We start from the raw sequence: 17,742 nt of genomic DNA on the forward strand, positions 1-17,742 counted from the left end.
CGTGACACAATGTACTCTGAAAAAATTAAACCTGTCCCTAGAGTAATGCAAAAACAACCCGTATAATGAAAGCTAACTCCCTACAAAGAAACGTTCGCTAAAAATGTCTAAACCACCACCCATCTAAATATTTTTCTAAATTTTCTAAGGTAAAAATTTTCTAAATATTTTTCCCTAACACAATAAACTAGCTGCTTCGAAAGAAGTTCATGGCTTCAATACGATAATAAGCTCCTTTCTATGTTTTACAATCTATTCCCATCGATGTAGAACTATTTATTCACATAGGTACTCTTTGATTGATGCAGTTTTTTATATGTTTGTAAATGTAGATCATCCAGGTTGGTATAGTCCTGAGAAGGACTGTTTTTGTTGTTGTTGACTGACGTTTCGACAACCTTAGCGGTAGTCATCTTTAGAGTCAAATGAGGAGTAAACGTCAGTTTTTTATGTTATTTCATTGTCTATATACTGCTCGTCTTGACGTTTTCGAAAATACTGTATTTAGTTGTTACTGAATTTAGTAAATACTGATTGGCTACTCAAGCAGTCAGTAAATAAAAAGCTACTCATTAAAAAATCTTAGGCTTAATTTGTGAAACATAGCTATAGCTATGTTAGCCAGTTTTTTGACTTTGTGAAATATTTTCCAACACAAACATCGAGATCAGTAAAAAAATTTAAAAATTTAAAATTATAATTAAATGTTGATACACGTGAGTCAACGTGTGATGTTTTTTATGTAACTAATGAAAAACAAACGCCCGTATTTTACCAATTATGCAGTAATTGCGACTATAGAGCATCAATTTAGTAGTCCCATGGTAACTGATTATTGAATGTTAGTGAGACGTACCAAGTTGTTTTTTCTGAATACAAACAGATGTCCAAACAAACAACTTGAAAAATAGCGGCGGACCTATCACTTTAATGGCATTGTAGAGATTTATGTGCGATAGTGAAGACATTAAAATAACTACAAGCATTTAATGACTCTCTATTTCTGTATACACATTTTGTTGACAAGTTTTCCCTGATGGCGTAGAGTTCTTGAAATAGCTGCTCCTATCTTTTATTTTATTTATTTATTTTATCTACAAAATAAATTTAAAAAGATATTAGCTTTTTGAAAAATTTCGACTCAACTAAAATTTCCCATAAACATTTTAGATTTGCAAGTGTTGAGAAATTAATTAAACGTAAGGTAATGGTTGAAATAAGAAAACGTGTTTTATGTGTGTCGTACAATAAATATTCCATGGAATTCGAAGTTCGCATGAGAATTCGAAGTTAGCAAAAATGATATAATCTACAGTTCAAAAAATTACTTATTCTGCAGCATTTGGCTTTTTTTTACACATTTCTTTCAAAAAATCAAGAAAGATGTGCAGGCTTTATTATTTAAACTCATGGACTTGTTCATATAGTCTTGCTAGACTACAAATTGTCTCCATTCTCAATTAACGATACTTATTGTAACTAGATTCAGAATTCTTTTCAGCATTATGTTTAAAACATGAAGAATATTCGATTTGCTTCGTTCTTTTGGAAAATGAAACAAGTGCGCATAATTTCTCATTTTACCTTGATAAACAGGTCGTCCAAAAATATTCCAGATTGCTTTCATGACGATGAGCCAAATTGGAGTTTAAGCAACTGTATGGATTTTTTTCGAAATCGTTTGAAGGTAAAAAAGTATATAAGAGGATTATAAACAATAGACATTTTGGCAAATGTTGCGGGCAATACGCTATCCTTGTCGTTAGGTTCAATGACGTGGGTTACACTGAGAAAAGACATCAAAGCATATGGTGTCCACGCAAATAAAAACATTCCTGTGAGAATAAAGACTTGTCGTGCGACTTTAACTTGAGCAATGTAACTTTGTCTTGTAGCCATATCCTCGTTACCCCATAACGCTTTAGCTTCACACGATAATCGTCGTACAACCAAGTATACTTTGGCATAAAAGTAAATGATCATACTTAAAGGAACCGTGAAAAATACAACAAGTAAAAATGAACTGTAAGAAGCGTAATTCAGTGACGTTTCACTCCACATTATGGAGCAGTGTAAGCCTATTCCTTCAACGTCGTATCTGGACCACCCCAAAAGTGGAAAAAAGCTTGCTAAACCAGATGCCAGCCAAGCAAACGCAATATATGAGCGAGTGTATCTTTTACATGTATAAGCCCATCGTAAATCTGCGTGTGCCAACGTGAAATAACGTTCCGCTGCAATACCTGTCAATTGGAGAATCGAGGTCAAACCCATCCAACAAGTAATAAATCCATACCAAACACAGCCTGCTCTACCCGTTGACCAAGATCCGTTTATAGACGCAGCTATACCAAAAGGTGTTACTAGAGCTGCTGTAAGGAAATCTGCAAGAGCCAAAGAGAAAGTTAAAAAATCCCGAGGCGTTTCGAACATTTTACGACGCCATTTTAGATAAGTAAGCATAACAATAGCATTTCCCAAGGTGCCAAATAATGCAGCGAATATGTTTGCTGATGCTTGTATAGCTGCATAGGTCTTACAAATAGAAATTTCTGAATATGTGGAGCAATTTGCAGCCATGTTCCATGAATACACGCGTTGTTAGAACTGCACGTGAAATAAAGACGGAAACACTTGAAATGGACCGTACGATGTGCCGAGGATCGTAAAACTAAATCGTTGTAAACAAGTTATATATGTCCAAGTGAGAACACTTGCCGTGGGTGGGTACTTCATGAAATATTAATCACGATTCGTGTAATTTAATGAGCTATTCCCAGATGAAACTGTGAAATGTAAGACATCACATACTCGAGACAAATACTGATAAGGCCACTACTCTAGAGAAATGAGACGTAAGAATCAGTCCGCGATACGTATATTTAGAAGCGTTGTGATCATGTGAGCCGATATCTTCAGTTAAATGCATTGATCAAGATAGTAGCTCAAATGACTTCTTAAGTGCGTTGTCCACCAAGTTCCGGATACTTGTGGCAATCGTTTCGCCATCATAATCAGAATCACAGCTCGTTAAACGAGCTTTTATCATAAACACAGAGCTCCTAACTGAAATTCTATTTTGTGCTCATCATATGCTGTTGTGTGCAGTCGAAGAACTATAGTTGAGATCGGATTTTGACAGAAGACACAGTTCATGGAAACGTGTGAAAAAGTACTTGTTTGCATTCAAAAACTACCTTTTTCATTCTATTTTCTTGTACTTCCTACCTTTCAATAAATATACTATTAAAGACCAGCCTTTCTAAAAGTGTATAATAGCGAGGAACAAAATAAATATTTATTAATATTCGTTTTTCAACTTAGTTTGAAAGTATGATGGTGAGAGATTATACTACCCTTGACATGAGTAAACAAGATAAAAATGGCCAGTTGTTTACAGCAATTCTACGTCTACGCAAATTTTATCACTCGGTAAAACCTTTCGTTTGTCAAATACTATCACAGCTGGAGATTTTTCCCCATCTCTAATAAAAACGTCATCGGGATTTTTTTAATTCAAGCGGAATGAAATAGATTTAGTGCATATTCAAAAGGTTGATTGCTGTCTATCCAGAAGTGAAGTCGAGTCATAAAATTGGCAACTTTTCTATCTCAGTAAACGTGCTTTCCTATTGATTATAATCTTCAAGGAATTCAAATCAGGCCGGCTGTTCTTGTGTCCACTCGCCAAAAATATTCTCTTTGTCGACCACACAGCTATGATTCACGGACAACTCACTGGACACTGTGTTCGAAACAGTCATAACATCCAAAAAATGCATAGCTATACACTGTAACTTACCCTTTTTTGACTCACAACGATCTGGTTGGACTAGACAGAATTTCAGCGATGATTGGCGAGCGGATTTATGAATCGCAAGCAACAATAGGCATAAAACGTTACTCGTATTGAAAAACGGACTATTAATTATAGATGAAAAGATGCAAAAGTAATACACAGAAACACAGCACTAAACAATTTATTGCAATATATATTATTAATTTTTAAATGTGATTGAGCTTTCAAGAAAATGTTCAAGTAAATCATAGAACAAGGACCATTTTCATATAATCTTATCATACATCAACTGCTGATTTCATGTTTTGCCACTCTGTACTCAAATATTGCACGTGTTTTTGAAGGAACAATCTTAAATGGATTGCGAATTCAAATAGAATTTTGTAATATACTCATATTAGTGATCACAAAACTTCCTTAGATGATTGTCGCATAGATTGTCATCAAATACTGGAGCGTAAACCTCATACAAGAATAGTCTGAGAGTAGACCAAGAAAAAGTGTAAACATCCTTTCACATGACGTAGGTAGTACATTGAAGGTCACCATTGACAGACGTTCTTTATGCAAAGTAAATCCGTTTTTATGAACATCATGTTGTGATATTTACATTTTAATTCTTATTTGCTGCTATCGAATTTTGTAGAACGCTAACAACGACAGGAAGTCATACAGCTGATATGTGTACTGTCATATTGAAAACCTTTCTTCGCCACATAAGATCCATCATTTGCACAAAGAACACCTAACAGCTGAAAAGTCTTAGTTGAAAAATAGTAATTTTAGAAACATGCATATATTAGCATTTATCGTTCTTGTTGTTAACTAAAAATGAAAAAAACCTCGTTATTAATCTCATTTCGCTTTGCGTACCCAGTCTGAAAAGAACATACTGAATGATTCAGGGCATTTCATTGTAATCTCAAAATACTTTCAAAATGATATGACTTTATTAAACCACATTTTACTAGAGCTATACAACGTTGGTGATATGCGTGACCTGCATTAACTATTTGAGACAAGAGACAAGACAAGACTGCAGATGTTTTATTACAAATTGCGTTGTTGAATTTTACGTGTTTCAATTTGCTTTTAGGAGAACATTTTAAAGATATAAGATCTTTTAAAGGTGATACTTCAGTGTGGTGGTCCCACCAGAAACTGGAAACATATTTGGGAAATTTTTCTCCAAAAGGAATTGATAAGTGTTAGTCGAACAGCAAAATCTTTCAACACCTTTTAGAATTTTCAAAAAAAACATAATTTAACTCTAAATTCAAAGCGGGAAAGGAATTCAACAAATATACTATCCCTCCTCACGCCTCTTCTGTACACCGCCTACTTAATGAATAACACCTTGCCAGATGGTCGGCATGCTTTACAGTCATGCAACGGTTACGAGTTTACAGCAGCGTGGCACGTGCATCAACCAAACGTGTGCGTCTCTGATTACACGGGCTCTTTTCGTGGTTATCATAATTTTCATTCCTTGTAATATTGTGGTCTATAATGACCTACTTTATGTTGTGTCAACAAATTCATGCTCAACTGCATAGAATCGTTGTCAGAAAGCAAAGATATAGAGAGACAGTGTGGATTAACGGTAGCTATGATAATCATTAGACATTCTTCGTTCCATTAGCAAAGCAAAAAACACGATGAAAGACAAGATTTTATCGTTGCAAAATATCTATTCAATGAAGATAATATTTAAACATCTGCCCAGAATACAAGAAATTTCATTTTCTTGAGTCGAAAATATATTTGAAGCAAAAGAAACTTTTTTATCAAGGAAGATCTACTTTGTGTATCAAAGCAATGAAAAATTTCCTTTTTCCGCATTTCTATTCCAGGTAAAAGACACTATTTATTCAATGGATAACACATACGGGATCAATTATTACAGCGCGGTTAACAAAGTGTAATGCAAATGCAGCTTCTTTTAGTTGAAATGATGCGAGGGTAATTTTGTCAACAACGTCGTGAAAATGAACGATTTCATCTTCACAGTGTATCTAAAACAACTAAAAAAACTTGTCCATCAACAAGTAATTTGCATGAGGATTTAGAAATTGATGTTGTCATGACTGATCGAAGTTGTTCCAATTCGGAATTTCGCCTAAAGAATCCTTTCTTTCATCAACAGAGCATGACTAATCTGCGTTGTTTAATTTTCAAAATAGCAACTATTCCAACTCAAAACAGCAGGTTGCAGAGCAGGCAATTAGAAAAAACATATCGAAAATTGCGATGTGTAAATTGCTCTTCTTCACTCGTCATGCCACACACCAGCCCTCGCCACACCTTCCATGCATAAATTTTCTCTTTTCAGATACGGCACGTGTGAATAATAGCAGGGGGTTGTTTACAGTGTAATCTTCTTTTTTGCAATCTATTTTGAGATTTTATCTTGTGTAAATTTAGACCATAAATTGAATGTTATCATGTGTGAACATCTGCCAAGTATTTGTAACGCAAAGAAGAAAGAAGCAATACTCTTCCATAAAAAACTGAGTGAAGGCCCTCACAAATGTGCATTAAGTTGTTCTAAAACCAGAAACATTTGTGCAACATTCTCATTAGTGAGTTAAAATTACTAACGTACCCTTCAATTTACATTTGCCTAGCACTTGTTTTTTTTTGCCATACATGACTTTTCCATGCAGAAAGTTAAGAGGCTGCACCTATGATCGCTGTGAAGTAACGTTTCTTTAGACTTTTGTTGCCAGAGTTTATATAAATAAAAATATATGCTCCAACAAAAATGATATATGTAGAGAACTTAATGTAAATGTTTACAACATGTAAAACTAATGGTCTGTTTGGACCTTGTTGCTTATGTCTACCTATAAAGCAACTGCAGCAAGACAGTGTGAATGAGTGAAATGAAGAAATTTTGTTTGTAGTTACATAAAGTAATCACAGCAACATCCCGCCATATTAAAATAGCCACAGCAAGAATGCTGTCGTCACAATTGAAGATAAAGTAAAAACGGGGCAATTTATCATCTAATTTTTGCCATTTTAGTAGATGCCTAGGGCGCATTCGACATCAACACGAAATAATCGCCGCTTTCTAAACAAGTGCTTCAATAATTAGCACAGATTATATTAATATAAATGCTAATTTTCTGGGATAATCGAAATAAAATACCAGCCAAAAAGTGAATGATCTTTAATTGAATTGCTTGGAAAGCAAAAACAACTCTCGAAATAGATCAAAATTATGGCTATAGTCTTTTAAAAGCTTATGTAAGTTGTAGTTATACGTTATTAAAATTGATCAGCAGCTTAGCAGTTTAGCCAACCAGCAAATAATGTTTCTGGAAGCGATGGGTTAGACTATTTTGGTGAGGTTTAAGTGACCGAAAGTGACGGTTTAATGAAGGTATGCCAAAATATTGTTCAACGAACTAAAAGACATTACTATAGTTCGATCATTACAAGTTACCATTTTGATTTTATTGTTTAAATTAAGAAATAATACATTATACGTGGTAAAAATTTTGGCATTAAAAAAATACATATGTAGCTATATTAAAGTAAACAAAAGCGTTTTAAATTAATAATGGAAAATTTACTGCGCAAATCATAAAAAATTACTAAAGTATGTCATAATCATATATACAAATATATTAAAAAGTAATTCTTAAAATGATTTAGTGTCATAGGAATTTCCGAATTTGTTATTGATAAAAGTAAAAGAAAGAAAAAATAAAAGTGAAAATTGCAGTGAGGTGACACACTGACCTCAGTATGGTATCTGTACTGTTGTCACCTCTTCTTGGTGTCGAGAAACGCTGTAGAGGCAGCCAATAATCGATATCTTTGATGGAGATTTCTAGCACGCACGTGTTCGTTACGTATTTCCTCTGTATGATTGGCGGGAAACCAGCCACACACGCCATCACGAATGCGCTCACCTTCATACCAACCTGAGATATTATAAATGACATCATTAGTAAAGTGACGTTACCATGATGAGAATGTAAAAAGAACTGAGTACAAATCTTACTATAGTTAACTGGTACAAATTACTTTCCTTAAAGGAATTAGTCTTAGAAAGAATGCTAACACTGACATTGGTATAGTATCAAAGTTAACAATTAATTTCAATACTTTGATAATTTGTCGACAGCTCATAATGGATTTTAGAAACAGTCGTCAACAAAATGGTTTAATCAGTCACATTGACAATTGACCACATTTTATAATTTACGTAGAAATAAACCACCTCAGCAATGATAGCTAACATTTTCATGGAGTCTTTTTTCTAGTTTTAGTGAATGAATGTTGATGCTGTTACTCTTATTAAAATCCATCTACGGAATGCATGAAAATTCATGGAGCCTTAAAGTCAATTTTAGCTATCACTTCTACAGAATGTGGCAAAGTCAGTCTGTTGGAGACTCCCCAATGTTTCTATATCACTCAGTCAAACTGTAAATCTAAGATTAAAGTTCTTCGTGACAGACTAACGTGATTAATGACATGAATATACTGGAGAAGATAAATATTAAAAATTTTACCATCAGTTAACTTTCTTAGAACGTTCACAACATCACCAGGGACAAGACTAAGTTCATCTGATTGCTGGGCTTGATAATTATGAATGACATTCACCTGAGGGCAATCTGAAAAATACATTGAAAGTTTTAAATCGTAGATAATTTAACAAAGCGTTTTGTACGATATACTAAGGGGATGACTCATGTTTTACTTGCAACATATGGAAGGAAATTTCTAATAAAATTATATTACACAAAGTATCTCTCCAGAGTAGAATGTGTACACAAAATGCTGTTTGTGAGGACGATAATGTAAAAAATCAGAAAACAACGACTACGCATCAATTTCTTCGTTATAAATTGAAGTGAAGAAAAAATTGTTGCAAATGTGATAAGCTAAGAATATAATTGTTAATCAGACCACTGATTTATTATGTTTTGCCAGCTGAACACTAATTTATTTCATCTTGACCACTGACCACTAATCTTACCCCATGATCCGTATATCGTCTCGTCATCATTTGATGTTGATGGGGGATTAAACGCTTCTTTCCAACGTGTCAAATCTGTCCTTATAATACAAATAAATAAATCATGGATAATTTTTTGAATTCTAATTGTTTCAAGGCAATAAGTCTATTTTCATATAAGAACAAACTCCATCAAAAAAGTTTTTTATTCTGCATGTCGCTATATGAACTTTTTGATGTTTTGTGATTTAAAAACGTACTAAACGGAGATTTAATGTCATGTGAGAATCATCAATGTACCATTAAACCTCCCTCATTTTATGAGTAAAATATAAAATACAATCAAATATAAATGCTTTTTTGTCAATATTACCAGAGCAGTGAAATGGGGTTTTTTTTTAGTCATTATCGTCCCACTGGACGATGATTTTGTGCGATAATCATTCAAATCTAAATTTTTCGAAACGACTCCGGACTATAAACGACTTTGTATTATAAAAAGGATTCTGGATTAAAGCTTCCAATGAATAAACACTCACTCGTTGTCCGCTCGTACACTCAGTTCCTTCGTTTTCCTTTCTAAATTCTCCAGGAGTACCAGCAAAAATGCATTAGTTGCTTTCGAGGTGCTTTCTTGTACACGAATCATGCTTCTTTTGGCATAATCGATGACGCTGTATAGTTCGTCTCTAAATATAAAGCCAAGGATGATTAAGAGATATTTTCAATGATAAACAATCACACAGGTGTTAGCAAGTCTCCAAATATACAACCAGACATATAAAAGAGCTATCGTCAACGACAAAAAATATAACAGATGTTAATGCCTAACAAAATATAATGGCGGATGACGAGGAGCTACATCTCCAGCTTTTTACAATCACATGGTTCTTACGTCTTCTTCTTCGTTACTATAAGGAGATCATTGAACAGGAAAAGATAGATTGGTTTGACACGGTATTTCTTAAATCTTCCACGCAAGGTATTGGAAAAAGTTGATTTCTTTTCATCCTCCAAAAGCTGTAAGGGACCACGACGTAATAGCCAGCGATCATCAACAATTACTCGTATTGGCTATAACACAAATTGCATGAGTTTGCGAGAATGTGACGAAATCAAGATAGATGCCACGAACAGTGAAAAGCAAAAAACATACACTAATTCTTATAAACGCAATAATTTTGCTAATTTCTATCATCTCGTCCTTTCTTTCTTCCTTTCTGGCACCTTCATTACACTTGTGCACAACCTGGCCGAAACACAGACACACATATAATAAAGAATAATTCATTTTCTGTGACAGTCGGTCAATGTCGAGCTTATAAGAACCTGATTCACAGCTTTTAAAGCAGTATCCGTTTTGTAATACTCCTTGTGACCAGGTTCACAGCGACGTACAATGGCCTATAAAAGAGAAAAAAAGAAGATAACTATGGGCATATTTCGAAAAAAAATTCATGAACATTGAGCGATGATAGTCTTGAAATGCTAACAGCCTCAACTTCTGAAAGTCATCTATCTTTGCAGTTTACATACATCTACTAACAAAGGATAGCGCGTCACCCTCTGCATTGGAAGCACAAGAAATGATTGTAGAGTTAGACCCAAAACACATGGATCTCTTTCTAACTTTGACAAAGCTTCTGCAAATCTCCAGTTTGTTTGCCTAAAGAGAGAATAGAAAATTTCTTTGTTACAACTTTCAAATGATCTTTAAAAATCGCCCTTCAAGAGAAATCTTTCGTGTACAATGAATATTGAGAATTTTCATTGCACAAATGTCAGTTCTTACGAGGGCTATACCTTTTTGCAACTCTTATAGCTAAATATTATAATAATTTAATTCATTCTTTTCTTCTAAAAAAATGTTGTTCAAAATACCTGCCCAAATTCTACAGTTCAAAAATTGAGAGATGTTTTCACTCCGTAGAGGCACTGTATGCATGACATATACTTACTTTAAATCAGTCAATGCTCTGTCTTGTTTATACTGCTTGGAGCAGTATGTTACATAGGCATCGAAATGATTATTTGCCTGGTAAAAGTAAAGAAAATTATTTATAGCATAAATAAGCATGATGGAGAACTGTTTATCATTGAACTAACATGATCTGTTACAATATCGCTAATGCTGTCAATAACAACGGACTCTCTCTGACGTGAACGTAACTCGCCAAGAAATCTAAAATACAAGAAAGTGACCGGCATATGAGATGGTGAAACGAATGTGGGATTTTAGCTTTAAAGTCATAGAAAGTTATACGTGTACAATCCTTGAAAAAACAATATAAATAATACGGTAAAAAACATAAATGATGCGGTTGTCGAAAATTTTCCACGCTCCATATCGTTGTAAATAATACTAATGATTGCTTTTGCATACAAGAAAATCTACAAACACAAGGCCTTATAATCCTGCATTTCTGCAAAGTCTTTCAATTCTATACCTTTGATGCAGAATTATACAATCCTAGTTTTATGTAGAGCCTTATACGATCCTACCTTTCGCTGACTTTAACAATTTCATAGATATTGGAGATGAGTTCCGAAACTTGAAACTCGTTCATGATGGAATCATCAGAATCGATTGAAAATAGTGGTGATTGAAGAAAATGTTCAACGAGGAGTTTCAAACTTTTCAAGTAAGAAACCTCAGATGACAACACTTCAAATACGGCCTGCAAACGATAAAAAACATAATCCTTGTGACTTTTGATCCAAATCTATTCAAATAGTTGCATCTGCCCACCTCTTGGTATTTTCGTTGTTCAATTGTCATGTTCTCCAACAAGCCACTGTTTCGTACCTTAATAAAAGTCATGGTGGACATGTTTGAGACATCCATGATAAACACTCGTACATATTACTATGTAAAAGTAAAAATAAGAAACAAATGTTTTGACATACATCTGGTAATTGTGACCACAGCATTTTACCACCTCGCAGTGTTCCATGACCTAATGTGTACGTCTGCTCACTTGATTTTCTTTTTGGGCGTTTCAAGCTCAATGTTCGTTCTTTCTTCAGCGCTACTGCTTGATAAACTTGATACAAAGGCTCCCCTTCAAAATCTATTGAAGAATTTAGCAGATTAAAATAGCTGCTAATCTATAAAAATGTCGTTGGTTGATTCTTTCTCTCCAGAGAATACTGCAGTCAGTGGCAGACTTAGAGTACCTCAAAATAAATTACTGCAGCACATTTTGGCGTATATTTAAATTTCTAAACACCTTAGAGGCAAATTCATTGGCAAAATTATACTCTTTAGAAATTAAAAACCAATAGTTTTTCTTTATTATAATTTGAATTTAAAATTGAGAAGCTATAATTTATTTTGAGGTACACTGGTCCGCCACTGACTGCGAAAGTACAATATAACACCTACAGGCTTTGTTATGTTCTGTTACACAATTATCAATACACTTTTTTTCCACCAACCTTCAAAATCGTCGTCGTCAAAATCATCGTCAGGTTCGTCATAACTTGCCACTGAATAAATTATATGAAAATTAATGCAATGTTTGAAAAATAACACAATTAAAACACAAATTTTAAACCTGAGTCGTCACTTTCACCCTCATAGTCCCATTCAATCACCTTTTCCTCTGACCAGGGCTAAAGATATGAAAGTAGAAATTCACAAAGTCATACTCATACTCATAAAGAGGTGTCTTTGAGCAAATATTTGAGTAAAAAACTAAAAGCCATATACTCAAACCTTGAATTGATCTTCTTTTGTGTTTGTGCTACTCGAATCGTTTTTCATCACCTCCTCAGACACAGGAACTGCTTCAACGTAAATATTCGAGCCTTGTGAACTTGAAGTACTCGTCGGCGAAGGGGTCACTTTAACAGAGAATCATAAAACAAGTCTATGATTCACTCCTTTACGCCTACCAGTTATGCTATTTATATTCATGACTTTAGTGTCAATCGCATAAAGAAAAGGAGAGGAAGTTATGTAAAATTGCCATCCATTAATGTAGACATTGCATGAAAGACTTGCATTTGTTCTCATTTGCTAATTAATGGTTATCAGCCGTATGATTTACACATCTCGGGCCGGTTGCAGTAAGCCTAGATAGCGTTATCCATTGGATAGCACAAATTTTTTAAATTTGTAAAAAAGGTGTTTGTATTTATCCTACGACAAAAGAAATTTCGTAATCTCCGAAACAATATTTTGCTTCAGTGATTGCTCCTTTCGAATCTTATATTTTTTACTTTTTAAGGTTTTATAAAAGTTTCAAAAAAATTGCCCATCAAATGGATAAAGCTATCCAGACTTCATGCAACCGGTCCTTGTCTTTTAAATGATTGAAAACACCACTATCTGCTGACTGCTACGATACATATAACATAACCCAAGGAGACGGGATGAATTATTGACTGTTAAGCTAATAATATACAGCTATATACCTGTACTCAAATGTGCCGCTGACCGTTGAAAGATTGGCTCAACATATTCATGCTCGGAATCATCTGAGCTAGAAGAATACGTAGTAGACGCGACTCCTGCAAGATAATCATGAAAAAAATTTCCAACAGTGAAAAATCCCAATGTTTCCTACGTTAATAATTCTGACAACCAGTAAAAGTGAAATAAAAGAAAACGGTTTCCTACTTTCTGATTTCTTTGTTTTTTCAACTTGTTCAAGATCAGTCTTGTTTTTCTGATTTGACTTCATTCTGGATGTATGATTAATTACAATTAACACTATGGTTGAGAAAGTTATGAAAATTTATAAAAACTTCAATTGCGTGAAAATTGAGCTTTGAATTTGCATGTCAAAGAATAAAGTTGTAAACATTTTTCAAGCAAACCTTTCAATACTCACTGAGCAATTTGGCTGCCACTATCCATTAATTCTTCCTCAAATTTATAATCCACTTGTTCGTAGTCACTCTGGTCAACTTCGCCCGTTACGTTAGCTGAAACGGCAGGTTTCGGAGTTGTTATAAAATCGTCAGTTTCGCAGTACACTGTATCTAAAAAGTGAAATCAAACATGGCATAAGAAAAATAGTAAATCTTTATCGACAAGAGATGATGGTAAAGATGCATGTACAACCGTCATCGCTGTCATCACCAGCAATATCTTGTGAGGAAACTGTTCGTCGAATAGATACCATCACATCGGCACTGACATTGAAAACGGAAACCGGACGATGACTATTTGGTAAAGGTGGGGGGGCACTTGACCGTTTACTTCCTAATGATGGTTGTTTTGGAAGACTTGGTAGCGGCCTTGACGGTGGAGACCTATCTATTAAAGGTCGAGGAGGTGGACCAGGAGGAGGTCTTCTAGGTTTGTTGTTTTTTATAACCATACTTTTCTCCATTTCATCGACAGAAGATTTTTCGCCTTGATTCCATTTGCTCACCTCATTCCCTTCTAGCGAAGAGTTGAGTACTGCTTGATTATGTTGTGCATCTACCTTTGTAATTAATGAATTGTCATTTGTATCTTTATTAGGTGACAGGGAGGATATTTTTGATGAGCTGTACGGTAATGCCTCATGACACCCAACACTGTGGCCATTTCCATTTTTTGTATCTATTTTTACATTGTTCTGTGAATGTTTGTTGGAATTTGGTAATGGTGGCCTAGAAACAGGTTTACGTGGCAATGGTGGAGTTTCTCCGGCACTGCTGTTAGTTCTTTTTACAAGTTTTACATGCTTACTCGACGTCATATTTGTTGATGATGTCACCTGGTCAGGTGACTTCTCTGACTCGATGTCACGTGTCACGTCATAGTCATCTTTATCTTTGGATTTCCATGTGGTCAACGAAGCAGGAATGTCTGGTTTTTTCTGTTCGTCGATAGTTAATTCGCTTTCTGTATTGAAGCTTTCGTTTTGGGCAGACTCCACGTAAAACTGGCTGGTGATTTTTGAATTGTCGATGGACTTTCGTAGGAAATTTGGTTTACGAGGTAAGGCCGGTATGTTTTTCTGGACTATGTTTGTTTTAAAAGACAAAATATCTCCATCTCGGCTCTTTTTTTCTTCATTGTCATTAACATCCAGTCGCGAGTCGTTTGGAGGAAGTCTTGGAGGCTTTGGTGGCAGTTTATTAATTGCTTCCGTATGTGTTTGCGGCTGAGATACGTTGTTTTTTCCACCGAGCGATGAAATAACCTTACAATACAAAGAACAAAGATACAAGATACAAAGTAGAGATGAAGAGTCAGAGAAAATACAGGTTTGTACTGTTAGTTTAGTTAGTACAGTTTTTAGAAAGTACAACTATATCTTACTTTATTTTCGCTATTTTTTGACCCATTTTGAGATGACGTGCGCATACTCTGTGCGTTGACCGAAGGGCAATTGATTTCAGCAGCACCAGTATTCTTGCTTTTCTCAGAATTTGAGGGAGACTCAACGTCTATATGTATATCAGCAGTGATACTAACCAAACCTTTGTTGTTAAATTTGAGTTGTTTATATTTCGCAGGTTTTGGTTTTAAGGGTGGTTTTTGAACATGGGCAGATGAGGAAATGGGTGGTTGGTTGGTTGAATGAGGCAGACTTGATGGTGAAGATTTGTTACGATATCGAGGTTTAGGTAATGGTTTGGTTTTAGTTTCTGTCATATTCATGGTAGCAACTTTCGGTTTTATGGCTCTTGCATTTTGCTTTGAAATTTCTAGAGAGCATGAAAACATGAAATTTATAAAATAATCAATAACATAACTTAAAAAGCGCACATGATTACAATGTTTTCAAAACAATGCTGCCTGAATCTGGTGTTATCAAAAATATTGACCATTTGGGTTAGACAAGGTAGATAAAAAAGATACGTATAGTTGGGTTTTTGTCTTCATGATAAATTAATCAAAATACAACCTGATCTATTATTTAGTAGAATTTCATTGAACTACTTGAACCAGGGTTCGTTCATTTAGTATGTATTCAATGAAGGGAGGGGGGGAGGTTTGTGATCAATGCAAACATATGTGTATAAAGAAAAGTGAGGCTACTAAAATGTTGTTTTGTACAAATGACATTTTGAAATCAAATTTTGGTTGCCGACTAAGTATGCTATTTGTAGATTTTCAAAGATTCATATCACTTGCTTGATTAGTCAGAGCACGCAGGTATTCAAAGATAACAGAAATCAATAAGCATAGCTTGGTTTCAAACATAAAAGCTGACTTTTGCCACTTTCAAAGTTATGCTAATATAAAGTAGCAAAGCACATTTATGTTTGATGGGTAGGCGGTAGGGGGCTACCAAATAATTGTGCACAAAAGAAGAGAATTTGGAAAACTTTGAGTATGTAGTATATGAACGACCTCTATAAAAATTGTTTTTAAATATAAAACATTAAACATAAAACTTTTAATAAAACTTTCAAAAACTTTTAACAAAACTTCTCAGAACTTTCAATAATTTTTTCAAAGTTTTATGTTTGGCATTGGCAATTGTATATATATGCATTTTCTGTAAGGCATTTTAATAATTAAAGAACCAAAGAGTCTTTGGAGAACCAAAGTTAAAGAACCAAAGATTGTTTTGTTCAGTCACTGTAACTGTCGCTTGTGTACTAGGGTCAAATAAATAATGATTTAAAAGCGGACGACTGACTTCCATGACACTTTGTCGTTGATTAAAACGAGTTTCTGTTGAATATAGTCACATAATTCTCCCCAAAAGAAACTTTTTCAATAGTAAAATATTAATAGTTGAACAATAAACACATCGTATAAGAGAAAAGACTACATAAACCACGACTGCGTTTGAACAGACAGACCGGAAAAAGTTGTTACAAACATAGAGGTTATGCCATTACATGCCCAACGGTTTTATAAACACGATCTAATATCGAGTCTCAGAAATGGGAAACATTTTTGTTTTTTATACGTGAAATACACGAGAAGTAATTGCTATTTTACCTATATTTTGATCATAGAAATAGAAAATGATGTTAAAATATGATAACACAATCGAATGCCTTTGAACGACATTTGTGTAAACAATAATGCGATTCTGTGATTAAAATGACGCCGTTTGGTGCAATGCGAATCTTTGCCATCAATTATACGTCAAAAAAAAGAAGAAATCCTGTTAATATAGCAACTTTATGGTACATTTAAATACACAGTATTAATTATACCTTTAAAATTGCTTTCGATCGCTGTGTCTTGCTGCACATTCTTTGTTGTGATCACGTACGAAATTTAGCTTCAAAATTTATCGTCTATTTTTCATTTTGATTCCAAATTCTTTATACTAAACAATTATTTCAAATTTCTCATTCGACGAGTTTTGAAGAATTCTGGAACCATCAACAGTAAAAATATTACAGCGAATGACTTCTCCAGGAAGTGTCTGGTTCAACATATTTTCACGAACGACCGGGTGTTTAACCCTTTCAAGGCCGAAACTGCCGGAAGACTCTCCAGTGGAATAAATTCACTTGAGTCCTTATACGGTGACAAATATTTGTATATATGCAAATATATAAGGTATACATGCTAACATTTGATCACTGTTTTTGCAGTACTTTTCTATGTTTTCAATAAGTTTCTTGAAGACATAGCCTCCACTTATTTTTCAGTGTATTCAAAGATGTTGAAGATCTTGATTGTTTATTAGCACATCAATTAATATACGTTGGCAGTAAAATGATGCGTCTTTCGGTAGTAAGATGAAAAATAACGATACTTGTTGTCTACTCCAATTAAGGCACCAAGTCATCAACTTTGCTTTCAACATCCACAAGTGTTTTGAATACGTTATACCTGTTTCGTACGAGCGACAAGTTTTTACCATGACGCCTCCAAATTCATAAGTGCCAAAAGCTTGAAGTGAATAATACTTTTTGCATGCTGTAATGCATATCATTATGTATGTGTCACGTCATTTCATTGTTCGTACATGAACAAATTACCAGACGTCTAACAAATCTAATCCTAAAAACAATAGGTGGTGTTACAAAACAAAAGAGCTATGTTATC

The 17,742-nt window shown here is 34.4% G+C and overlaps 2 protein-coding genes and 1 long non-coding RNA gene across 4 annotated transcripts; 1 reads left to right on the plus strand and 2 right to left on the minus strand.

Annotated features, from left to right (window-relative positions):
• Positions 1–967: 967 nt before the first annotated feature.
• LOC124444466 (opsin-3-like) lies at positions 968–4,101 on the minus strand. The gene is made up of 4 exons (XM_046995088.1): positions 4,084–4,101; positions 3,803–3,971; positions 1,585–2,384; positions 968–1,094 (listed from the first exon to the last, which is right to left on the minus strand). Exons 1-3 carry the CDS (start codon positions 4,099–4,101, stop codon positions 1,624–1,626), a joined length of 948 nt encoding a protein of 315 aa, XP_046851044.1. The 3' UTR covers positions 968–1,094; positions 1,585–1,623.
• Positions 4,102–5,224: 1,123 nt separating this feature from the next.
• LOC124444303 lies at positions 5,225–8,568 on the plus strand. The gene is made up of 2 exons (XR_006947934.1): positions 5,225–5,652; positions 8,077–8,568. It is a non-coding gene; the product is annotated as an uncharacterized LOC124444303 (long non-coding RNA).
• LOC124444296 (rho guanine nucleotide exchange factor 26-like) lies at positions 7,240–17,678 on the minus strand. Of its 2 annotated transcripts, none has more exons than XM_046994879.1 (22): positions 16,899–17,678; positions 15,040–15,428; positions 13,849–14,920; positions 13,616–13,766; positions 13,402–13,466; positions 13,197–13,292; positions 12,496–12,566; positions 12,335–12,392; positions 12,216–12,266; positions 11,685–11,848; positions 11,527–11,583; positions 11,280–11,455; positions 10,884–10,959; positions 10,736–10,812; positions 10,314–10,443; positions 10,107–10,181; positions 9,934–10,026; positions 9,673–9,851; positions 9,317–9,466; positions 8,799–8,878; positions 8,329–8,433; positions 7,240–7,734 (listed from the first exon to the last, which is right to left on the minus strand). In XM_046994879.1, the coding sequence occupies exons 2-22, from the start codon at positions 15,379–15,381 to the stop codon at positions 7,574–7,576; spliced, it is 3,429 nt and encodes a 1,142-aa protein (XP_046850835.1). In that variant the 5' UTR covers positions 15,382–15,428; positions 16,899–17,678; the 3' UTR covers positions 7,240–7,573. The 2 variants fall into 2 exon arrangements, with proteins under 2 accessions (XP_046850835.1, XP_046850833.1); XM_046994877.1 differs by having other exon boundaries at positions 12,496–12,623.
• Between the last annotated feature and the right edge of the window lie 64 nt (positions 17,679–17,742).

The sequence above is a fragment of the Xenia sp. Carnegie-2017 genome, unplaced genomic scaffold (assembly GCF_021976095.1).
Source record: "Xenia sp. Carnegie-2017 unplaced genomic scaffold, XeniaSp_v1 HiC_scaffold_21, whole genome shotgun sequence".
Taxonomy (NCBI): Eukaryota; Metazoa; Cnidaria; class Anthozoa; order Malacalcyonacea; family Xeniidae; genus Xenia; species Xenia sp. Carnegie-2017.

Excerpts from the sequence above, each read along its gene's own strand:
- LOC124444466 (XM_046995088.1), bottom strand. Across the intron at positions 2,385-3,802 it reads TCGTTGTGAGTCAAAAAAGG|ATTTCCTTACAGCAGCTCTA; the intron begins GTAAGTTACAGT and ends TGGCTCTTGCAG.
- LOC124444296 (XM_046994877.1), bottom strand. The coding sequence starts at position 15,381 with ATGAATATGACAGAAACTAAAACCAAACCATTACCTAAACCTCGATAT. Across the intron at positions 13,467-13,615 it reads AGTGGCAGCCAAATTGCTCA|AATGAAGTCAAATCAGAAAA; the intron begins GTGAGTATTGAA and ends TCATACATCCAG. Across the intron at positions 10,027-10,106 it reads CTTTAAAAGCTGTGAATCAG|GTTGTGCACAAGTGTAATGA; the intron begins GTTCTTATAAGC and ends TGTTTCGGCCAG.